This window comes from Phodopus roborovskii, unplaced genomic scaffold (assembly GCF_943737965.1).
Source record: "Phodopus roborovskii unplaced genomic scaffold, PHOROB, whole genome shotgun sequence".
NCBI classification, from domain to species: domain Eukaryota; kingdom Metazoa; phylum Chordata; class Mammalia; order Rodentia; family Cricetidae; genus Phodopus; species Phodopus roborovskii.
Genome location: NW_026126550.1, coordinates 3,050,771 through 3,076,734, shown reverse-complemented (window position 1 = coordinate 3,076,734; position 25,964 = coordinate 3,050,771). Strand labels below are relative to the sequence as shown.

The 25,964-nt window shown below is 37.9% G+C and overlaps 1 protein-coding gene across 1 annotated transcript; it reads left to right on the top strand.

Annotated features, from left to right (window-relative positions):
- The first annotated feature begins 458 nt into the window (after positions 1-458).
- On the top strand, positions 459-25,680 carry Sh3yl1 (SH3 and SYLF domain containing 1). The gene is made up of 10 exons (XM_051201297.1): positions 459-599; positions 4,213-4,322; positions 5,337-5,450; positions 14,264-14,328; positions 18,477-18,589; positions 19,352-19,480; positions 21,052-21,214; positions 21,806-21,888; positions 24,341-24,393; positions 25,332-25,680. Coding segments are annotated over exons 1-10 (1,023 nt in total). The 5' UTR covers positions 459-597; the 3' UTR covers positions 25,523-25,680.
- The last annotated feature ends 284 nt before the right edge of the window (positions 25,681-25,964 follow it).

Here is a 25,964-nt window from a genome sequence, read left to right as displayed (position 1 = left end):
GGGGCCAGAAGTCTCCTGGAGGGCCGGACTCGGCTGTGGGGCGGGGCTGGTGGGCGGGGCCTGGCAACGGGGTCCAGAGTTTCCTCTGGGCTAGGCTGTGGTCACACGCCTAGGGACAGGGGCGGAGTGAACGCAGGACGATGTGCCAAGAAGTTTCACGGTGGCATGGTGTTGTGCTGGGTGGATTAGGACATGCCAGGGCGGCCAATGAGCTCTGGGATAGTGGCTTGTGGACCCTCCCTGGGCGGTGCTCCTCTGCTGAGGGACCGCCCTTCCGGGCAAGGTACCCGGTTGGACCACCGAACCTAGGCCAGCCTACTGCACAAGCAGTGGGTTTTCCTAATTAAAAAGAGGGAGGTGGTTTAGAAGACTCCAGAGGAATGAGGCGGGTGGAAGCAATTGAGCTATGTTCTGAGCAGGGTTATAGAACTGGCGATTGCATTGGCGAAAGCCGGGCGTACATCTATTCCCTCACCTGGGTCAGGTGTGCACCCGTTGGGCGGGTCCCGTCGGGGAGGCGAGGCCGACCAAGGAGAACGCCTTCCTCTTCCTGGGTTGGTGTGAGGAGCTTGGGCACCGAGAGGAGCGGCGGGCATCATCAGTGAGTACGGGTCTGAGCGGCTGGGGCAAGTCGGTATTGTAGCCACTCTTCATCTTGCAGTGGAAATTGTGAAAGAGAATGAAACAGTCAAGTCCGTAGGTTTATCTGTGCGCATCCACCAAGTTCATACTCCACGAATCCTTTGGCAAATCCTCAGAACTCAAGATTAGTTGCTATACTCTTGGTCATGAAGGTTTTGATTGGCTGTTCATCACAGTCGATTCAGTTCATTACAGAAAAAACTACATTTCTAATAATCTGATATTTTACTATCTCTGGTTTCAGGTTGTTTTGAGAAATAGCACCCTGTGTACTTGTCACAGATAGAAGAGCACCTTTGGTACAGAGCCGAGATTTGTGTAGGGCTTTTGTGGGAACGGGATCTCTGGAAAGGGATATTTTCCTGGGCAGGGGATGCTCACATGAGTGTGGGGCTTCCAGAGGAAAAGGTGTCAGTTCTGCAACACCATACTAAGAGGGGTGGCAGTGGAGAGTGCTCTCAGTACTGCGCCTCGGAATAAAATGCTTGTATGTTCCTTTTTAGAGTTTTGGATTGACTGGTAACAATAGGAAACAGTTTTCTCAATGTTCTCTACCGTCAAAATGTGCCATCTTCACTTCATTTCAGTAAATGTTACCACTGCCCTACTAAGGTAGAGCAGGGAACAAAGACTTGAGAAATCTCACCCGTAGGAATGCCCTGCCCTGGCGCAGAGCCTTGCCCTGCTCTGTGTTTACCAAGTGAACAGGTTCTGTGTTCCTGCTGGCCCAGGTACTTCCTTCAGATATGAGGAAATGTTTGGATTCATAATAAGTTGGTAAACCTTCACACAAAGTTTAGAGAATAACAGGGCTGGGTTTAAGGTGCTGTTTTATTCTACACCTTGGCCTGTTATTGAAATACCATATAAGTAAGTATCTGGTTGCTTGCAAATTGCTATCCTGGAGGTTATAGAATAAGTAATGACGTCCATACTGTTTATGGCATCTTAATTAAGGAAAATTGGCTCTTGGCTCACTACCAGTTTCAGTGAAATGAGTCAATGCTACATTCCCCATTTTTAATTAAAAAAAAAGTCTTTTTTAAAAAACTGGTACATTTTTTTATTTTTATTCTCAGGAGATTTCTTCCTATTAAAAACAAAGTATTTGGTGTCTCAAAATAAAAGGTTAATAATAGTCAAAGGTAAAATTAGTGCATTGTGACTGTTAAGAGTCATAGGTCCTTGTCTGTTCACTCATTCGCAAATGTGGAAATGACAAGATTTTTTACTGTTTAAGTTCTAAACACATTAAATTAATTTTTTCCTGTTTTTTAATAACAGTCAAGCAGCATCTATGATCCTGTCCTAAGCCAACATCTGAATTTCTCTGGGTAGCTGGTACAAAGCTAAGATTTTTCTGCCCTTGCTCCCAGCTCTATGTCCCCATCCACAGCCTGGTGCCAGATGGGGGGAAAGCAGTGGAGTTCACATGGATAATTTGGTTGTAAATTTTGTTGGGAGGCCTGGGCAGTCTATGGGGCCTCTTACAGTGGAACCAGTATTTATTTCTAGTGCATGAATGGCCTTTGGGAGCCCATTCCCCCATGGAGGGATACTCTCGCAGCCTAAATACATGGGGGAGTGCCTATGTCCTGCCCCAAATGATGTGATAGACTTTGATGATCCCCCCTGTATGGAAGGTCTCACTCTCCCTGGGGAGTGGATAGGGAGCTGGAAGGGGGGGAAGAGGGAGTGGGGGGAGGGCATGGGAGGGTGGGAGGGAGAGGGAACTGGGATTGATATGTAAAATAAGATTGTTTCTAATTGAAATTTAAAAAAAAAAAAAAAAAAAAAAAAAAACAGAAAGTCAGAAGAGGGTATTGAATTCCCTGGAAGTAGAATTAGGCATCCAGCATGGGGATGTTGGGAACCCGACCCATACCCTCTGTAAGAGTAGCAAACTCTTTTAACTAATGAGGCATCTCTCCAGCCACTCAGGAAGTGCTTGACTTAACCCAGGAAGGACAAGCTTAAGAGTTTGGAGTGGGATGGATGTAGCTAAAGATAAAATAGGAGGAAATTGTTTTCTTCTGGACACCAAAGTTAATCACAAAGATCTTTATGACTGGGTAAAAAATAATTTATTCCCTTTAAAAAATTTTGTTTAAAGAGGTTAATGATCTGACCAGGAACATAGATTCCGACTTACTGATTTGACAAACTTGGGCTTTTAAAAACAAAGTAAGTAGTTAAAACTTAAGCCCCCAGAAAGATTATGCTGATTTAGAATGAAAGATGGAAGATGTCAACATTCAGAGCTTAAAGTTGGGCTTCTTGGAAAGGCAGCATCTCAGAAGCTTGTAAGAAACTTAGCTCTTAAAAAAACAAACAAACAAAAACAACAACAAAAAATAAAACCTAAGGTTTTATTAACTGCTCTAAATATAGATCTAGTTGTGCTCTTATTTCTTTGGTTTCTAATGGTATTTTTATCAACTTAGCAAGTTAACCTTAGAAATTAAAATTTTAACACCTGGATTAATATAGAATGAAAATGTAGAAAGCCATTTCTAGTTGTACTTTTCCTATATGTACTGTTTTATATTTCTGTTGATGTTTGTTTTTATTTGTTTGTTGAGAGTTAGTTGTTGATGGCGTTAATTTATGATCTAGAAAAAGAGAGAGGCCCTTTGATCTCTAGGCTTTGATCTTGACCCGGGTTCTAGTTTAGAAGTAGTGATCAGCTTTCTTTCTCCAGTGGAAGTTTATTCAGAATGAGATTTGAATGACACTCTTTGACCCCTAGCCTGAGTTATTAACAAATTGTCAATATGTAAAATGGTTTCCAGATCTTAAGTTCACTGAAGCTATGAGGTTTACAAAGCAAGATTTTTTCTTCCCAACTTTTATACTCTTCTTAATATTAATAATATGACATTTTAAAATTTAGAAATATTCAAATATTTTAGTTGCTTCAGAAAAAAAATTACTTTCTTGGCTTGATATTTCTTCAGAAAAGAAAACCGTATAGTTTTCTTGGCTTTGGAATTCAGTGGTTTAAGGTTATTATGAGTGTTCAGATCCTGATTGTACAGTGGCTGAAGAAATATTGTGGCCATTCAGCAGAACCATTAAATAGGATACCCATGTATATCGCTACTCTGTTGTCATTATAGTAAAATAGAGGAAAAGTGAGTATAAGGATTCAGGCATTATGAAAAAAAAAGCCAACTATATCAAAGTTTATCTCTATCAAAGACAATTATGAAGTTTATCTTTTGTTAATCCTCAAGTTCAAGTTTTTATTTCACTTATTACACCTTAGTGGGTAATTTAATTATAAGGAGAAGATACTTAGTGAGGAGAGAAGCCCAGCCAGCTTTCACCTAGGAACCCAAAGTCCCATGTTTTCATAATTGGTGAGTGTTTGAGTGTTTAATGTTAGCTATCTGCAAGAAGTCACAACTTAAGAAAACAGAGATGAGCTAGTCAATAAATGAGGATAGGAAGTCATTCTCCTTGGTAACATTTGACTTTAAATGCTCAATTGTATGAGAGAATAAAACTGAAATGCATTCTGAAACTAGATTCTTTTTCCCACTGTAATATGTTTTTTAATCTTTCAGTGAATAACCCTATACCTTCTAATCTGAAATCAGAAGCAAAGAAAGCTGCCAAAATATTAAGAGAATTTACAGAAATAACTTCCAGAAATGGACCTGATAAAATCATTCCTGGTAGGTAAATTTCTAAATATGTTTGTTTCCTACATTGCTTTCTACATTCCTTAGCTTTTCTGCATAGATGTCCTATGGAAACAAGCAAGCATTTAGACCACCCTAGTCTGAGACTTTAGAAGGGCAGCACCTTACAGGCTGTCTTCTAGTGTATAGACAAAGATCAGAGCCAATCAGCAGAAAAGTCATCCCTCACTTTGCTTCCCTCCACTTAGAGGAACCAGCAGAAACAACTGCTGAGTCTCTGCTTCATTCAGCTTTTTAAACTCTGTTTTTTTGGGTTCTTTTTATTCTTTTTATTTTTTTTTTTTTTGTTTTGTTTTGTTTTTTGTTTTTGTTTTTTTTTTTTATCAGTTTTAGGGGAATTTGCAAACAGATTTTCAAAACTCACTAGCTAACCTCTCAGATAAATGTTTATGATGTAAGCTTCCTAAGCACTTCATGATGTTTCTTGCAAATAGGAAAATTGTATTTACAAGTAACAATATTTTTTATGTAAGCAAAAGGCACCAAAGGGAATTTGGCCCATAATTCTGATGAATTCCATAACTGGCTTCCTGTTCTTCTAAATGACACTGTTATTTTATGTCCAACGCTTTCATGAACAATAGCATTAACTCCTGAAATGATACATAACAAGTGTTAATGATGTGGCTTTAATTCCTGTGTTTACAATATGCTAATGTAACTCATCAAACTCAAATCTTCCCTTGCAACTAAGCAGAATAAATAGTGATGAGATTGTACCTTTAGAGCATACATGTACTATTAACTCTCATTTTATGTAATAAACTCTAAAATGTGAATACACTAGTATTTTAAATAGAATTTCAATATAAAGTGATAGTTTAAATAGACCATGGATTGAAAAGGGAAACCTTTTGAAATGGCGAATCACTTAAATGTTGTTGTCAAATACAAAATTTCATATTAATTATTAATTCAGTGCTGTATCTTTAAAATAAGTTCTGTCACAAGCTGTATTTTAGTCATTGCTGCTTTTGTTTGTTTCAGCCCATGTGATTGCAAAAGCAAAAGGACTTGCAGTTTTGTCTGTGATTAAAGCTGGATTTCTGGTGACAGCCAGGGGAGGCAGTGGGATTGTCCTGGCACGTCTTCCAGATGGAAGTAAGTTGGTACTTGTAGAGACCTTAAATCTTCTACATCTGTTGTGAATGCTCTCGTAGGAAACATGATCTGCAAATCTGCCATGTGCTTCGTCTCGAAATATGAGTAATGTGTGTCAGGAAACATAGTAGAGCTAGCCTTAGATTATTACTAGATGGGACTCAAGGTATATCTGACTATATTATATTACTTTTTTTTAGGCCTTCTATGCAACACTTTCTTGAATATACTACATGTGTTTCTCTTGTTGAATGTGAGTTCTTACTCCTCAGTTTTGGGGGAAATCCAGTTTCTGCTGTTTATGAAAGTAAACTGTAAACTTCTTTGTTTCTCTGGAAGATAGTGACATTTGAAGACCTACCCCTTCTTCCAGCAATGTTATAATGTTAAAAGCATTATATCATTTCTTTTTAGAGTAAAAGCTGTTGTTTGATTTTTTTCACAAACAAATTCAAAATGCATTTGCTAAGAATCCTAAGAACCAATGCATATAGTAGTATTTAAAACTTAGTCACATGTCAGAACCAACTAAGTGTCTTTTCAGTTAAAAGTACCTTTTCAGTTGGCCCCAGATCCCCCTGATCCTGTGTCGTATCCACATCGAGAGTACTCTTGGAGCTCTGATACACCCCCACCAACCGCAACCTCGAGCCTGCCCCCCCTACCCTGTGCCCTACTCTGCCCACTGTCCCACCACTCTGGTTGAGCACTGGGACAGAGGGTGGAGCCAAAGTCCACACAACTTTGGGGGACTTCTTGGAGCGAATCTGAACACAGTAGACCTCCCTATCCATGCTGGACCACCTGTAATTTCCAGCAGATTGGTCTTGGACCCCCACCGCCAATCCTCTGCTGGAGTCCCAGGCCCCTCCCAGAGATCTACCTATCTCTGTGGGACCACTCTGATTTCCTGCCAGCATCTTCTACTGGATCCTGATCACTGAACCCATCCCCAGGCCCCTGTCTGTGGAGAGACCTCATAGAGAGCTTGGACCACTCAGAGCTACAGATATTGAACCTCTGACCCACATAAGCCCACCGGGGAAGTGCCATAGAGAGAGGAAGACACCCCACCAACACCTACTGGAAGAAGCTATGGGAAGACAGCAATACAAGAAAACACATAACAACAGAAAGACAAGCATGACACCACCAGAATCTAGGGAATCTACACCAACTAGAACGGAACACAACAACAAAGCAGAGGAAGCAGAAGGGAACAACTTAAAAATTACCATCATAAAAATGATAGAGGCTGTCAAAGAATATGGGAAAAAATCCCTTAAAAAGTGGAGAAAAAAAACAAACAGAAAAGTGGAAGAAATGAACAAATTTCTTAAGTACAGAAAGCCAAGAAAAAACAATTAAGCAGGTGAAGGAAACGGTTCAAGACTTGAAAACTAAAATAGAGAAAATACAGGCAACACAAACCGATGGAATGCTGGAAATAGAAAAACTGGGCAAATGATAGGGAACTACAGACACAAGCATAACCAACAGAATTCAAGAGATGGGAGAGACAATCTCAGGCAAGGAAGATAAACTAGAAGAAATAGATTCATCGACCAAAGAATATCATAAATCCAACAAATCCTTAACACGAAACATCCAGGAAATGTGGGAAACCATGAAAAGGCCAAACCTAAGAATAGTAGGCATAAAGGAAGGTGAGGAAGCCCAGCTCAAAGGTGCCAAAAACATATTCAACAAAATCATCAAGGAAAATTTTCCCAATCTGAAGAAGGACATGCCCCTGAAGGTACAAGAAGCATACCGAACCCCAAATAGGCTGGAAGAAAGAAAAAAGACCCCTCAACATATAATAATGAAAACACCTAGCATACAGAATAAAGAAAGAATATTAAGAGCAGTGAAGGAAAAGGGACAGGTAACATATAAAGGCAGACCTATCAAAATTACACCTAACTTCTCCATGGAAACCCTCAAGGCCAGAAGGTCCTGGATAGATGTTCTACAAGTATTAAGAGAACACGGATGCCAGCCCAGGCTACTATACCTAGCAAAACTCTCAATCACTATAGATGGAGAAAACAAGATATTTAATGACAAAAACAATTTCCCAATACGTTTCTACAAATCCAGTCTTACAGAAAGCATTGGAAGAAAAACTCCAACACAAGGAATGTAATTACACCAACAAAAATGCAAGCAACAGATAATCTAACTACACCAGAAACCAAGGGTAAATCAGAACAAATATATTCACAATATCACTGCCAACAACAAACCTAAAACAAACAAGCATCAACAATCAATGGTCCTTACTCACCCTCAACATTAATGGTCTTAACTCACCTATGAAAAGACACAGGCTAACAGAATGAATACAAAGACAGAATCAATCCTTCTGCTGCATACAAAAAAAACACAACTAAGCTTCAAAGATAGACATTAACTCAGGGTAAAAGGTTGGGAAAAGATCTTCCAATCAAATAGATCCAAGAAGCAAGGAGGCGTGGCTATCCTAATATGTAACAAGTTAGAATTCAAACCAAAATTAATCAAAAGAGATGAAGACGGTCATTTTGTATTCATCACAAAAGGAATCCATCAACACAAAATCTCACTTCTGAACATCTATGCCCCTAATACAAAGGCACCCACATTCATAAAAGAAACGCTACTAAAACTCAAAGCTTACATAAAACCTGACACACTTATAGTGGGAGACTTCAATACACCATGCTCAACACTAGACAGGACCACCAATCAGGATCTCAACAATGAAACAAAAGAACTACCAGGAGTTATGTCTCAACTGGGTTTAACAGACATCTATAGAACATTCCATCCAAACACAAAAGAATATACCTTCTTCTCTGCTTCACATGGAACCTTCTCTAAAATAGACCACACACTAGGTAGCATAACAAACCTCAACAGATACAAGAAAATTAGGATAGTCCCCTGTATCTTATCAGACCACCATGCTTTAAAATTGGAATCCAACAACAACACAAATAGCAGAAAACCTGCAAACTCATGGAAACTGAACAATGTGCAATTGTAACACACCTGGGTCAAAGAAGAAAAAAGAAAGAAATTAAGGACTTTCTAACATTCAACGAGAATGAGGACACAATATACCAGAACTTATGGGACCCCTTGAAAACAGTGCTACAAGGGAAGTTCTTTGCACTAAGTGCCCATATGAAAAAAAAAAAAAAAAAAAAAAAAAAAAAAACAATGGATAGTCACATAAGAGAATTAACAGCACAAATGAAAGCCTTAGAACAGAGAGAAGCAAACTCAACCCCATAGGAGTAGACGCCAGGAAATAATCAATTTGAGGGCTGAAATCAACAAAATAGAAACCAGGAAAACAATACAAAAAAATCAATGCAAACAAATCAACAAGATAGAAAAACCTTTATCCAAACTAAGGAAAAAGCAGAGAGAGAATATGCAAATTAACAAAATCAGAAACAAAAAGGGGAACATAACAACGGACACAGAGGAAATCCAGACAATTTTCAGGTCATACTTTGAAAACTTTTATTCCACAAAAATTGAAAATTCAAAGGAAATGGACAAATTTCTGGATAACTGTCACTTACCAAAATTAAATCAAGAACAGACAAACAACTTAAATAGACCTATAGCACACAATGAAATAGAAACGGTCATCCAAAGCCTTCCAACCAAAAACAGCCCAGGGCCAGATGGATTCAGTGCAGAATTCTACCAGAAATTCAAGGAAGAACTAATACCAATACTCCTCAAACTGTTCCACAAAATAGAAACAGAAGGTTCATTGCCAAACTCTTTTTATGAGGCCACAATAACCTTGGTACCCAAGCCTCACAAAGACACAACTAAGAAAGTAAATTACAGACCAATATCCCTCATGAATGAACATCGATGAAAAATTACTCAATAAAATACTGGCAAACCAAATTCAAGAATACATCAGAGAAATCATCCACAATGACCAAGTAGGCTTCATCTCTGAGTTGCAGGGATGGTTTAACATGCGAAAATCTATCAACATGATCCACCATATAAACAAACTGAAAAAGAAAAACCATATGATTATCTCCCTAGATGCTGAAAAAGCCTTCAATAATATTCAATACCCTTTCATGATAAAGGTCTTGGAGAGATCAGGGATAACAGGAACATACCTAAACATAATAAGAGCAATACACAGCAAACCAACTGCCAACATAAAACTGAATGGAGAGAAGCTTAAGGTGATCCCTCTAAAATCAGGAACAAGACAAGGCTGCCCTCTCCATATCTCTTCAATATCTTACTTGAAGTTCTAGCTAAAGCTATAAGACAACAAAAGGAGATCAAGGGGATCCAAATTGGAAAGGAAGAAGTCAAACTGTCTCTATTTGTAGATGATATGATAGTTTACATAAGCGACCCAATAAACTCTACCAGGGAACTCCTACAGCTGATAAACACCTTCAGCAAACCAGCAGGATACAAGATAAACTCAAAAAAAAAAAAGTAAGTAGCCCTACTTTTTTTCAGACAACAAAGAGATAGAGAAAGAAATCAAAGAAACATCACCCTTTACAATAGCCACAAAAAGCATAAAGTATCTTGGTGTAACACTTACCAAACAAGTAAAAGACCTATATAATAAGAACCTTGTGGCTCTGAAGAAAGAAATTAAAGAAGATACCAGAAAATGGAAAGATCTCCCATGCTCTTGGATAGGTAGGATACACATAGTAAAAATGGCAATCTTGCCAAAAGCAATCTACAGATTCAATGCAATCCCCATTAAAATCCCACCACAATTCTTGACTGACCTTGAAAGGATAATAATCAACTTTATATGGAAAAACAAAAGACCCAGGATAGCCAAAACAACCCTATACAATAAAAGAACTTCAGGAGGCATCACCATTCCTGACTTTAAGCTCTACTACAGAGCTATAGTTCTGAAAGCAGCCTTGTATTGGCACACAAATAGACAGGTAGACCAATGGAATCGAATTGAAAATCCTGATATTAACCAGCACACCTATGACTCCTGATTTTCGACAAAACAGCTAAAATTATACAGTGGGGCGAGGGCAGCATTTTCAAGAAATGGTGCTGGCACAATTTGATGAGGGTGTGTCCAAGACTGCAGATAGACTCATGTCTGTCACCATGCACAAAACTCAAGTCCAAATGGATCAAAGACCTCAACATCAATCCAGCAACATTGAATCTCTTAGAAGAGAAAGTAGGAGGTATCCTTGAACAAATTGGTATAGGAGATCACTTCCTGAACATAACTTCAGGAGCACAGACACTAAGAGAAACAATTAATAAATGGGACCCCTTCAAACTTAGAAGCTTCTGTAAGGCAAAGGACACAGTGGACAAGACCAAACGGCAGCTCACAGACTGGGAAAAGATTTTCACCAATCCTATATCCGACAATGGGCTGATCTCCAAAATATACAAAGAACTCAAGAAACTAGTAAACCAAACACCAAATAACCCTATTATAAAATGTGGTACAGAACTGAAGGAAGAATTCTCAATAGAGGAAATCAAAAAGGCTGAAAGACACTTAAGAAAATGCTCCACATTCTTAGCTATCAGGGAAATGCAAATCAAACCAACTTTGAGATACCATCTTACTCCTGCCATAATGGCTAAAATTAGAAACACCAATGATAACTTATGCTGGAGAGGATATGGAGAAAGGGGAACACTCCTCCATTGCTGGTGGGAGTGCAAAATCCTACAGCCATTTTGGAGACCAGTATGGTGGTTCCTTGGGAAAATGGGAATTAGGTTACCACAGGACCCGGCAATACCCAAAGTATCCACATCCATGCAACAATGACATCTGTTCAACTATGTTCATAGCAGCACTATTTGTAATAGCAAGAACCTGGAAGCAACCTAGATGCCCCTCAATTGAAGAACGGATAATGAAGATGTGGCACATCTACACAATGGAATACTACTCTGCAGAAAAAAATAATGGTATCTTGAAATTCGCAGACAAGTGGATGGCACTTGAAGAAACCATCCTGAATGAGGTAACCCAGTCACAAAAAGAGGAACATAGTATGTACTCACTCATATATGGATTTTAGGCCTAGAGCAAAGGATCATCAGCCTATAATTCACACCACCAGAGGAACTAGGATACAAGTTGTATTCTAAGAGATTCATATAAAGTCCCTCATTGAAGCAGAAAGGGACAAGTCCCTCAGAGCACAGGGGAAGGGGGGGGGGCAGTGAATGGAGAGAGAAGTAGGAGAAAGAGAGGGGGAGGAGAGGAAAACACGTGTGACTAGGAAGATTGAGTCCGGGTAGGAATAGAAGACGAGAGAGAGAGACAGAGAGAGAGAGAGAGAGAACATAAAAGAGGGAGCCAATAAGGTTTGAAGATAAAATTGAACCCAAAGAAAGGTCTAGAGAACTACAAGACTGCCGCCAACTAACAATTCGAGCATCCATGGAAAGGCTACCGTAAATGCCCTTCCCGGACAGTGAGATTAACAACTAACTTATCTATGGAGCCCTCATCTAATACCTGTTGGAAACAGAAGCAAACACCCATACATAAACACTGAGTCAAACTAGAACCCAGATGCAAATGGAGAGGACAAGACCATGCGGCAGAAACACATACAGACAGCTGACCTGAACAAGGAGGAGCTAATGGGACCCCAGACTGATAGCCAGGAAGCCAGCATGGGACTGACTCAGGCCCCTCTGAATATGGGTCTCAGCCAGAAGGACTGGGCAGTCTAAGGGACTTCAGACAGTGGAACCAGGATGTATCCCTGGTGCACAAAAGGACCTTGCGAAAACATCCCCTATAGAGGGATAACTGTCTTAACCTAGAGACAGGAGAGAAACCCTAGTCCCTACTTCACATGACCTGTCAGATCTACATGACTCCAACTGGATGGCATTGCCCTACATATGGAATTGGGGTGGGGAGATGGGAGGGGAGGGTGGTTAGGGTGCATGTGAGAGGGCAGAGAGGGTAAAAGTGAGGGAGGGAGAGAGGGAGGGAGGCAGGGGAACTGGGATCGACATGTAAAATAATAAATTAAATAAAAAAAAAAGAAATGGAAGTTTTGTTAAGGGCATCTAAAAAATGAAATTCCTAATTTACAACAGGATGTGCTCTTTAAAACATATTTTGCATGTTTAACATCTTATACAAGAAAAATGAACAAACAAGAACATATTGTTAATCTAGCCAACATCCAAACATTTTATGCTTAATTAAAAAAAACAACATATTATTAAAAGATAGAAATGTTTGTATGCATGGCAGAATTTCTCATTGTCTCAGTCTTGTGTCATGTTCATAACATACTGGTTTTATGTTGGAAAGCAATGAAAATCAACCATTCCCAAGATCAAACTCTGGGATGGTGGTGGTTATGGTTAGGATTAGGGGTTAGTGTTAGGGGGGCAGGAACAAAAAAAATGTACCTTTTCATATAAAAGAACACATTGTTGTGTCATTAACTGTTTTAACAGAAATCATTTATACTTTCAGACAATAAGCACAGGTATTGATAGACATGTCCTTTATCCCTAGATTTAACTCATTATTTCTCCAGAGACAGTAGTATTCTCTTCCCATAGTTGTAATTCATCTTTTCATAGTTCAGGGTTCCTTTGGTACTGGGGTACATTATAACTCCAGTGCTGTATCTACCAGTCACTTTTACTTCCTTAGGCCTTTTAGTAAAATGTCTTAACATGTAATCACTTCAATTAACTTTTTTTTTTTTTTTTTTTTTTTTTTTTTTTTTTTTTTTTTTTTTTTTTTTTTCTTTTTTTTTTTCTTTTTTTTTTTTTTCAATTAACTTTTTAAATTCTCACATTTTAAAATAATAAATATCCTAAATCTTTAAAAATTGGAAAGTATGAAGCTCTTTTTTTTTTTTTAAAATATTGCCCAATGCTGTCAGCAGTGACACCAAACACAGATCTGACACCTTTCAAAAGGATCCCTGTTAGAGAAGAATTAACTAGTCTCCACAGTAAGGCTCTACAGATTGGTCTTCTATCCAATGACAGGACAACTTGTTGCTTAAAAGTGAGATTCTGACTCTGCCAACCTCTCCATTCTTGCTCTCAACCATACTACATTTTTCTATTATTTTTGGAAGCTAAAGTTTCTTTCCTCCATCTTATAGAACAGCAGCTATACTCCTGCTGAAACTAACTAAAAGGCTGCCCAAATAAGGCAAGGCAATTTCCTGATCCCAGAGAATAAGCCTGTAAGGTTTCTTAGCACAGGAGTGAAAAGCAGCTTTGTGAATTTCAGGCAATGAAACTCTTCCAAGACTGGCAAGTTAATTCTAGATGTGTCCATCAATAATACTTGTCTAGAATGTGTTCAATACCAAGTTAAACATAGTTTTTCTAGATTTGTTTCTATACAGTAAAAGTAAGTACAATAAATCCTAAAATTCCAAAAAGAATTAATTGTGCATAGTTTACAATTATAAAATATCCTTCCTTCACACAGAGAAGCCAAAACAATTTGCCATGGCAGCAAATTAGAATTATGTTACCCATCTCTGGTAAGAATTGGAACAAACTTTTGAATTTTGATCTCTTATGTATGTGATACAATCATGACATAAACCTAGGAAGATAAGTTGTACAAATATTGATTGTAGTGTGAGGTTGTCTGGCCCAGCAGGTCCTGCTGCCCTTCTCCGCCCCAATATAAACACACAGACATTATATTAGTTTTATAAAGCTGTTGGCCTTTGGCTTTGGTTTGATATTTGGCTACCTCTGTCTTGAATATTAACCCTAACCCTAACCCTGTTTTTGTCTGTTTTTATCAGAATGGTCTGCACCTTCAGCCATTGGGATAGCTGGGCTTGGTGGAGGATTTGAAATAGGAATAGAGGTAAGAGGACTGTCTATGCCTTTGTCACAATCCCTTAAGGAACTCAAACCCAGCATGACATAACTAAGGTTTCTTAGTGCTCTTACTTTGCTTCTTACACTTGTGGAAATTGCTTCCCTCTCCCTCTCCTCTCCTCTTGTCTTTCTCTCCCACTGTGTGAACTTGTCTATCATTGGCCTTATATATAAACTGTTGTATATACTCAAGACAGCAAAAAGACAAATCATTTCAGTTCTGCTCTTCTAGGTTTCATCTGCATTGTGTACAGTAGAATCCACTTTGGAACCTTGGAAGTGGTATTCCCAACAGTTGTGGCCTCCAGTGCCTTCTCCTAGTAGTTTCCTTTCTATAAATAAGCTAGAATTCCCGTCCTGATGTCTCGCCCCTCCCCTTAGCTCCACCCCCTGATTTCCACAATCCCCTTTTCCACAACTCCCAGTGCTCTTTTTACAACCTCTTAACCTTTCTATAGTCCCTGTGCTCTCTTATCATTACAACTCCATGTGAGCCTGCTTTGACCATTTGCTTTAAACACATTGAAAGATTAAGTAATAACAAGTAGCTTAAATTTCAAAAGATTCAAGACCAAAAAGGAGATGTTCAAGATTATTCTTTGGAAATTGAGGACTTTTTCCCATTTTAATGGCTTCGAAAAAGAAATATACTAAAACATAAAGATATTAAACAAACGTTTTATTAAATGCTATACTTTCAAAAGCAACATGGGTTAATGGTTGAACTATATACTACGGGGGAGGGTAACACTGGCTCAAATTCTGGCTACAGCACCTTCTTGCTGTGTGATGTTGGAGGTCACCTTTTCTTTCTGGATCCTGCTTTCTTCAGCTATGACACAGAGATGAAAATGGCCTTCTCTTGAGCTAATATTGATGATCAAATAGACTGATGTTGCATAAAAACTCTTGGAATAATATAAGCTATAATTTTTCTTTAAAATTTTTTGCCATTTATGAAGTTTTGATCACAAAGCATATATTCATGTTGGTATAAAATTAGTTGTGGAATTTATTTCATTAACATGCAGGAAAGATCAGTTTTTAGATGTGGTTTTGAATTATTATCTAGTTACTTATTTCATCTTAAAGTACTGTCTTTAGTATTTTTAATGCTTCTTTTAAAATAGTTTTGAAACAGAAGCCCTAAAATATAGACACTAAATAATTAAAAGTTCCCAAGAAATTCCATGCTGGGGAAGGGGGAGCCTGATTCATGTTTATGTGAGTAGGAAAGGCCTGGCATCAGCTTGGTTAAGAGGAGATTTAAGTCCAGGGTAAAGGGCATGGCCAATTGAACTGGGATACAGATTCCATACCAATCAGCTAGCAATTTAAGTACAAGATTCCCCTTGTACTTAAGTACAGGGATAAGTATCATATCCTCACATGTGAGTTTGGGAGATCTTAAGTAAAGGATTTGCTGTTTGCTTCTACAGAATCTTTATACAGTATATTCATACCTCCTGTGACTTGGCTTCAAGCTTCTGAGTGAGGACTGGAAGATGTTGTAAGATAATCTCTATATCTGATTTGTGTGGTGAGAATAGTTGTGCCTCCAAATTCGGTATGAAGGATATATAAACCCCTGTAATAACAAGATTGGCAGAAAAGCTGCATAGCTTCTACACAGAGCCAAGGGATGGAGGTAGGGGCGGGGGTAAGGGAGAATGGAGAGAAAAGACAACCTGGCTTCTGTGAAGTATGAAGTTTGTATGTCAACTTTTCCTGAGTAGATATAATACACATCTGCTCACTCCAGATAGGGAACCCACAGCAAAATACAGAGAGCACCAAAGTCCAGCTTGTTAAACCAATTAGTTTTATTGGGATTACCTATAGTAATATGGATGAGGGGTTATTACAGGAGCAGAAATGACTCAAAGACAGCTGCATCATCAAAGTCCACCCAAGCATCAATGCCAGCTCACAAAGCTTCAACCCTGGAGCACATTGCAACCTGTAGACAGGTCACCAGAAGGCGGGGTTTAAATGAGTTCACCAGACCCAAGATAAATGATAAATAGATGTTTATTATGGAAAGACTTACACAGATAAGGGTAAATAACCACAGCAGTCTTCCTGCTCCAGAAGATGCAGTTTCTGCTCTTCCAATGATCTCAGCAACCCAAGAGAGCATGAGCCAGCCCCTCCTCTACCTTATAATGGGTCACATCTGCACCTAAAACCATGCCCAAAGGGTGTGGCCACCACTACAAGTTCATTGACAAGACAAGCTGCCACTACACTCAACAGCTTGGTGGGTGCCTTTTCCAGGTGCCTGAGTTGGTCTAAACCTCTTCAAGACATCTCTTCTGGTTTTAGATTTTTCTAGGCAAGTGATCTCAGAGTCTTTGCAGCATTAATCCCACCAGTTGAGAATAAGACCACTACCACAATTCTTGAGCCAAGTCTGAAGCAGACCTTATTAAATACTAGCCAGGAAATTAGACACTGGCCAGGTCTACACCTGGGATTCCCAGAGAATCACCCAAATTACATTAAACAGAGGCTTATAAAGACAAACCCATAAGGCTATGTACTTCCTGCCTTTGTCTTCCTGTCTACGTACCTCCTGCCTACATATGATCACGCACTTGGGACAGCCAACCTTGTTTACCAGAGTGAAAATGCATAGCTTATTATCTTACATGAACAAGTGGTGCTTACAGGTTAGAGGTATTTTTTTTTTTGTTTGTTTTATGGATCTCTTAATCACAGTAATTAAAACTTAAAACATAACTTTAGCTCTTCTAGCAGCTTTTCTCCAAGAGTCTTCTTTGCCACCCAGCTTCCTTCCATTTTAGGTGCACTTGAAGCTTTTATTGCTTACTCTGTTGAGGAGGAGCCTAGTGCATATCCATTTCAGGGACTTCCTGAAGCTATTTTGATTTGTTTACCTTCCTGCTTAAGGAGCTTCCTGCAGTAAAGAATGTTTTAATGTTACACAACAGGAGCCAAACAAGAAGTACCCCAGGCTTCTTATCAGTGCTCAGAGGTGGGACTGATGGCTAGCTGCCAGCTCTCAAGTGGTACCCCTGAACCAGACTTGAGATTATGGAAAGACCTCCTTAGCAACCCAGTTAGGTGACACAGATCCCAAGTGGTTTCTTGACCATAGCTCAGAGAAAAGACACCTTAAAACATTTTCCTCAAATTTTATTGTTGGGACTGTCATTTTTTAGCTCCTATGTTTAAGGAATTATTTAGTTTAAAAACTTACACCACCATTTTTATATAGGACACTCAAACTTTTATCAGATTCTCCAGTGCTATCATATACGGTCTCTGTTGCTCCACTGCCCAGCCTTTTTTCAAGAAGACTTTTCTGCTTTGCATTTTCAGCTATAGAAATGTGTGCCTTTAGCTATTGACTGTTAACTAGTGGCATCACAAAAAGAACACAGGATCGTCTTACTATTATAGAGCAGATAGACAATTAGAAGAAGATTGACATTTTTTCCTAAGTGGCCTCTCAGAGCTCCTTTACTTTACTTAACTGTCCTTGGCTATTCTAAGTATAGGGTAAAAAGTCTGTACTTCAGGTGTGAAAAGCCATCAAAACTCATCAATCCTTGGCCTTGAAAACCCACCAATCCCTGACCTTGGAAACATAGCTCTGCATTCTATGAGACTGGATTTTGTAGAAGTTTATTTTGAAATCAAAGCACGTTTTGTCTTCATGGTTTTTTTGTTTTTGTTTTTTTTCTGGTTATCAGTATGGCAATTTTCAGATAGTGAAGCTGATACATTATCAGCTTCCATTTCCTATAGTCACGAGCCATAAAGGGGACTATTGAGGGTTGAATGGCACACAGGTATTTGCCATAAATACGTGCACAAGGCTGGCTTCTGGCCTTATCTATTCAAAGTAATGGTATCCCTTCCATATCTGGCTTTCTGTCTACATTGAGAGTTTACATTATACATGGTATAGCTGATTTTATGCAATATTTAGGTATGGCTATTTTATTGGTAGGGGAGCTGTTGTTTATTTGTTGAAACAGTAGTTTGCTAGCTGGAATGTGATATATAGATGGCCTTGAACACAACTGCCTATGCTAGGATTATAGATGAACACCACTACATCAGGCAGTATGGCTGTTTATAAATGAGTGGGTTTCTACATTTCAGGTATCAGATTTGGTGATAATTCTGAATTATGACAAAGCAGTAGAAGCCTTTGCAAAGGGTGGAAACCTGACACTTGGAGGGAATTTTACTGTTGCAGTTGGACCCTTAGGCAGGTGAGTAAACATACACCAAACTGTAAAGCCTTTAAAAGTCATAGTATTTTTTTCATATTAAGAAGAAATTTGAATTAAAATGAACAAATATGATTTCTACAATTGTGAGATGATTAAAGGTCTCTTAAACCAGAAATGTACAAAAATAAAGAAGAAAAAGAAAACAGTGAATGTAATCAACTCTGAGCACTGGACACACAAGAAAAAATAAGGTTTTTCACAAGCACAGGCCATGCTTTCCATTGAACTGACATAAAATTTACTATAGTTTTGATGAAGCCAAGTGTATTCAAATTCTTAACTGATAAAGGGTGTTGGTGTTCTGGAATTTTAAAAACAGGTTTTCCTCAAACTAAGTCATGAGAATGTGAAATGGTTGAATCTTACTGAGCAGTGTTTATAACCCTGTAATTTTATCTTCCTTCTCTGTTAATGAAAGACTACCCTTGGGTTAGTAAAACTAGAGAATCAGAAACGATCCCTACTTACAGAAGTTAAACAGTAAACCATCTGGAATGGTCTATGTAGGAAGAATCCATACTCTCAGCACTCTTGGGATGTGTTTCTCTGGTTGAGAGGATTAGCTCCCAAATCTCTCTCTCCAGTGCAATCTCACTAGGTCATCAGGCCTTCTACAGCTGTTCCATGTGATATGTTCTCCCACATTAAAACTCTAGCTTAGCCAAAGAAAACCATGGCCTAGGAAGACAGGCCTTGTGACCAAGTGATGAGCAGTTATCCTGGTTCTGCCATCTTTTATAGGAACCTGGAAGGAAATGTATCCCTGAGGAGCTCTGCAGCTGTCTTCACTTACTGCAAATCCCGAGGCCTCTTTGCTGGCATTTCCCTAGAAGGAAGCTGTTTAATTGAAAGGAAAGAAACTAACCGGAAGTAAGTTCATACAGAGTGACTTTGATTTATTTTTTTAAAGTATGTGATAAGAAGATAATACTTCAAAATTTGTCATAGTTTAGGAATTTATGAGTATACTTATATAATCATTTAAATGCAGCAAGATCTATATTTAAAACCTTTGTGATGAAATTAGTATTGTTTGGGACTGAGGAGATGTCACAGCAATTCAGAGCACTTGTTGCTCTTACAGAGGTCCCAGGTTTTGTTTCCAGCACCCTCATGGTGGTTCATAACTCCAGTTCCAAGGGATAAAACCCCTTCTTCTTACCTTTGAGGGCACCAGGTAAGCATGTGGAGCACATAGATATACACAGGCAAAAGACATAAAATAATAGAAGTTGAAAAGTAGTATATATTTGTGAAAATGTGACATTTTTCTTACTCATACTTCCTTTGCCAAATAAGACTACAATCATGACATCTATTAATTGTGGGTGTGGGTTTTGTTTTTGTTTTTGCTTTTTTGGTTTTTGTGTTTTTTGTTGTTGTTATTGTTGTTGTTGTTGTGTTTTTGTTTTTTTCTTTTTCTTTTTTGGCTTGCCATTATAAGCACATTCAACTAGGTGACAATATGACAGTATTTGCCTTGTAGTAAGTACAGCAAATAATCTTGTGGGTCAGCTAAAAGTGCCTCACTGTGAAAGATTTTCTATCACCACCACACTCTGGATTTGTCTTCCATACAAAATAGAGACCAATTTTGATTCAAAAGTCACTTTGATTTCTAAATATTATTGCTATCTCAGAGTTTCTTTAATCTTTTGTCTGGATCATTTGTCCTCAAGTGGGTCTTAGAAATCCAACCAGCAAATACCAGAATCATGAGCCCAAAGGAGCCAATGTCTTGGTGACCCAAGGGACCACCAAGTAGGACAGGCATTCTACTGAAGGAATGAATGTTCACATCAATTTTCCCAAGAGAATAATATCATGCATTTATCTTGCATATAAAACAGAACTAGTCTGAATGAGGGAAATTAAAGTTTGCAAAAATCTTCATCTTATAGAAGCATGAGTGTTGTGTCTGCTCATTTATGGTTTCATGAATTTGAGAATGCTTTTAGAAACTCTTAACTCTAGGCGTTTCGCGCAGTCTTCTCCCTAAAGCTCAGCTAAATCTTAGGTAAGCTACAACAATAATCCCTTAAAGAACTGCAAGTCTTTCAAACTTGAAAAGTAAATTTTTAATTTTTATAAAAAACAAACATTTTAAAGAAATCACAAAGCCATGTATAGCAATTATTTTAGAGAAAAGCACAAAGATAAAGCCTACAAAAATTATGTATACTTTATATGTTTATGTACTTCTATATAAAATGTCTGTCTATTGACATGCTTTTGGTGTGAAGAAAAGTACATATCAATATTTATGCTCACTGATTTAGAAAATGAGCTTGGGTTGAATCAAAGAATTAGACATGGGGTAAGTCTTGTGGTATCTGTTATATGTCATAAGGGTGATTACACATATACATGAATGTGCTGTATTTACCTCCAAAGCACATCTTTGTATTTTACAGAAATGTTCTTAATTTTGTGTTTACTAGATTTTACTGTCAGGACATTCGTGCTTATGACATTTTATTTGGAGATGTTCCACAGCCTGCTCAAGCAGAAGATCTTTATGAAATTCTCAATTCCTTTACTGAAAAGTATCAAAATGAAGGACAACGCAATAATTTGAGAAGAATAGCACGGGAGCAGAGGAAGGTACTATGGAAAGTCTTCCTGTTTTTCTCAACCAATATAAGGTGTTTGTCTTAGGACATACTATCTCTAATATCAAGTTCCAATGATATACTGAGCTTCCTTTATGATTCATTTATATAAAGTCTTTAAAAATGTCCTAAAGTTTTGACCTTGCACATATTTTAAGAATAGTTTGTCTTCTGTAGTTACATATCTCTTAAGGTGAAATCTGGTAGTATTAGAGAACCAACACTAGTTGTGCCTATCTTCCTTTGGTCTCCACTTAATCGATGTTGTGCAGAGTGAAATTGATATACAGAGTTTAAACCTTTCTCTGCTGAATGTTTCCTGTGACCACATCACTGGACTTGCAGACCCCTGCAGACCACACACAGATGTCAGAGGAAGAGGAGGCTTAAGTGCAAGTGTGTACTAGATCAACCCATAACAAAGTCTCACATCCAGTCTTACACTATATATGTGAGTTTCTGAGAGCCTAAATAATACATGCAGAGGATGAAACCTGCTCAAACAGGTTAGAGACAAAATCAGACTATTCTCATAATAAAAGCAGGTATTTAAATTTTGTGTATTTATTCTTGTGCCTCCCAGGCTAAAGAATTACCTCCAAAACCATCATCAAGACCACAGCAATCTCCAGCACCTGTCCAACAGAATGCTGGCTTCCACAGTAAGTGTTTCTACTGCAGTATAAATGTAACAGTATTTAAATAATCATTAAATATTATTATATTTCAATACCAAATGAAAGAACTATAAGCATTTAAGAGAAAAGTTAAATGTTCAGCTTTTTCTAAGCCATAACATAGACTTTCTTATGAATTTCCACTGTTGTGATTTGTGAAGACTTCTCTCATTCATAAAATATTTTCTTAAATCCACAATGAGATTTACATTCAAAATGTTTATCATGTACACCTTGAGAAATAACTCAGCAATTAGTAACACTTGATGCTCTTCCAGAAAGCCCCAACTCCATCCCTAGCACCCACATGGCAGTTCAAAAATGTCTGTAACTCTAGTCCCATGGGATTAGACACCTTCAAGTCTTTATAGACCTGTGCATGTGTAGTTCACATACACACAGGCAGAATATTCATAGAAATAAAATAAAAAAGAATCTTTAGAATTGTAATTTGTCTGTTGTATATTCCTAGGAGTACAGGTTCTCCATGAAGTGTTTTTAACCTAAGTTCCATCTGCTTATTTGAAAATTTCATGATTTCCCTTTTTTCTGAACATATACCAAAGATTAGTATAGCTGGGTCATATGGTAGATCTACTTTTAACTTTTGGGAAGTCTCCACACTGATTTCCATAGTGGCTATATCAGTTTACAATTCTACCAACAGTGAACAAGGTTTCCCCTTTCCATGTCTTCTCTACCATTGGTTGTCAGTTATTTTCTTGATCTTGGCCATTCTGCCTTATATAAGATTAAATATAAAACTAGTTTTAACTTGCATTTTTCTATTTATTAAAAATGTTGAGGCCCAGGCAATGTTGTCCCACATCTTTAATCCCAGCATTTGGGAGGCAGAGGCAGGCAAATCTCAATGAGTTCAAGGCCAGCCTGGTCTACAAAGTGAGTTTCAGGACAACTAGGACTGTTACAGAGAGAAACCTTGTCTCAAAATACAAAAAAAAAAAAAAAAAAAAAAAAAAAAAGTTGAGTAAACAGCAGGAAATAATAGAAGTGAGGGCTGAAATCAATAAAGTAGAAACAAAGGAAACAATACAAAGAATCAACAAAACAAAGAGTTGGTTCTTTTCAACAAGATAGACAAGCCTTTATCCAAACTAACCAAAAGGCTGAGAAAATATGTAAGTTAACAAAATGCTGTCATTTTTTTTATGTTTTCCTTCTAACTTATTTTAACACTACTGTAACATGACAAGTAAAAGACCCAGAGACTGATATTGAGGTTCAAGTTTCAGGCTGAAGATCAGAGAAGCAAAGCAGACAAGCCAGTAGATCTTAACTCTACCCCACTGAAATGGCAATCATGTCTCCACAAATCCTCAGAGGCAAAAGGCTCTGAATTCCTGTATCCTCCTCCTTTTATTCCTTTCTCCCTTCCCCCCCCCCCCCCAGTCATATTACTCCTGTCTCCACCTCCCTAGTGCTGGGATCAAAGGTGTGAGCTCTGTTATTCTTCACTCTTGTGTAGGACAGGATAGCCTTGAACTCAGAGAGATCCATCTGCCTGTCTTCTGAGTCCTGGGACTAAAGGTGTATGCCTCCACTGTCTAGTTTCTGTAGCTAACTAGTGTGACTAGCATTGCACACTGATCTCCAGTGTCTTTATTAAATCATAAACAATATGTCACCATACTCTATCTTTATTCTTTCTCTTACAGCTCATATACCCCAGCACAATCTTTCAGGCAATATAAAAATTACAATGTGGTTACATTCTGTTTTTTCAAGTGAATGATTATAATGCATGCAAGTAAAAGGCAGCATGTTTTCCATATTCCTTACATGATTAAACATTTTATGTATCACAGGTGAAAAAACAAATTATCCCAAGAACCCACATTCATTCATACACAAGCAACTTATTATAAACTAACAGAGCATAAGCAAGCAAGATATTCTTTTACTGTCAGACTGTGTTTTGTGGTTACAAAGAAATAACCAACCACTTTATTACTTATCTTGCAAGGTAGCCTTATAAGGAATCTTAAAGAAATCACAAATCTAAACTTTTATATATGAAAAAGAACCAGTCAGCTCTACTTCAGTTCTTTAGGGCACACACCACTCATCAATAGTATTTAATATCATGAGATGGAGGGTAAAAATGAGTATAAGTAACTAATCATTGCCTTTAATCACCAACTAACCCTTGCAAGGAAAGTACATCAGCTACTAATAATTGGCTACTTTGTATTTGTTCCCTAACCTTAACAAGTTCCTCACTCAATGATGTGTCTTTCTAAAACTTTAGATTGTCTTCTTGGGTTTTTCACCTCAAAACTATTTGACAAAAACATCTAGTCTAACTTTTTATTTTGAAAGCCTTGTTTCAGCTATGATACACCCAGAAACCTGTGAACACATTTCCCAACATTAAGGTTAAAAGAATTTAAATCTTCCCTTATTTTTATTTTAACAGGTAGTGGAAATGAATATAAGCTATATCCTGAACTTTCTAGCTACCATGAGAAAACTGGTAAGTAAAACTCTATTGCTTAAAAATGGTTTATAACCGCCCTACAATCACAAAATTTCCAGTTAATTTGATAGGTTATGAAAATCTCTAGGAAAGTGTTCGAGACTCTTAATTGTTGTAAATATTCTTTACAATTAAGAATGATAAATAAAATGATATGCTTTTGTTCTCTGAACAAAATTGGCTTTAAGAGGCCAATGGAGACTCTGCAGTAGCAAGCATTGCCATTGGCAGCCCATGGTTTTCTAGTAAAAATATTTCTCAACTTGTTTTACTTAAATACTCCTTAGAAATTTTTCTTGAAAGAATTAAGCACTTACCAAAAAAATGTGAATTGAACACACAGTGAGGCCAAAGATTAAACAGCCATTAATTTAATGTCCTAAACTTTTGCCACTAAAGTCATCAAATTGTGTGTTACTGAGTATATAAACTATTGAGGAATTGGCTATTTTGTGTAAGTATAAGTAACATTGTCAAAAAAGCAGGTAACCAAATTTTTAAATAGTATCAACTACATAAAAATATTTTAAATGTCTTTGCTGATGAACCTGGGGTTTTAGCCTTCCCTGGCTCAGCTGGGCCCTGCTGCCCTGGGTTTTCATGTTCCCTGCTACGAACCCCTGGCACTGGTTCTGTTGTAAGTCAGTGTACACAAGCAAAACATTCATGGAGGTGTAAAGACAACGTGTAGTAGTCAGTTCTCTCCTTCTACCATAGGGATCCTGGGGATCTGTCTCAGTCTTTCATCCTGAAAGGGTGAAAAGAAAAAATTCTAAGTTTAATTATGTGAGTATTGCAGAGATTATGCAGTGTGGGTTCTGACACCTTTAGCAAACCAAAACCTAAACCCTAACTGATCAGTTTCTATCTTTACAATCCATACTTAAACTTCTTTCCTAAAGTATTTACAGTCCGATTGCATTTTCTTATTTTAGGCAGTTTGAATCAGCCAATAGAAGTGACAGCACTGTACTCTTTTGAAGGACAACAACCAGGGGATTTGAATTTTCAAGTCGGAGACAGAATCACAGTTATATCAAAGACTGACTCACATTTTGATTGGTGGGAAGGAAAACTTCGAGGTCAAACTGGAATTTTTCCAGCCAACTATGTAACTATGAATTAAAGTTCATGCTAGTTTGTTATTTAATAATTTCTCAAAAATATCTCTACACAGACAGGATTAATTTATTTACACAACGCTGTTTGAACACATTGTTGCTCTGTAAATGTTTTATCCAGTTGTAAAAGATTTTTCTCTGCATATGAATAAATGGTTAAATTAACATGTCAGTAAACGCTGTGTAGCAACTTAATCATATCTGCAGATGTAATCAACAATTTTTATGATCATGTTTCTTTTGTGCTCATCAGACCCCACTTACCCTTGAGTAACCTGACTGCTCACTACCATGGTTTCAGTATAAACAAAGCATGGCTGGAGAGCACTGCTCACTTTTATGTGAATGTAGATCAACCTCTGAACATCTTGGTAGGGGAGAATTTTGTTTTTTTTTCATTTAACAAGGTTTGGGTGATTAAATGAGCTTGTGAACTTAAGAACAAGG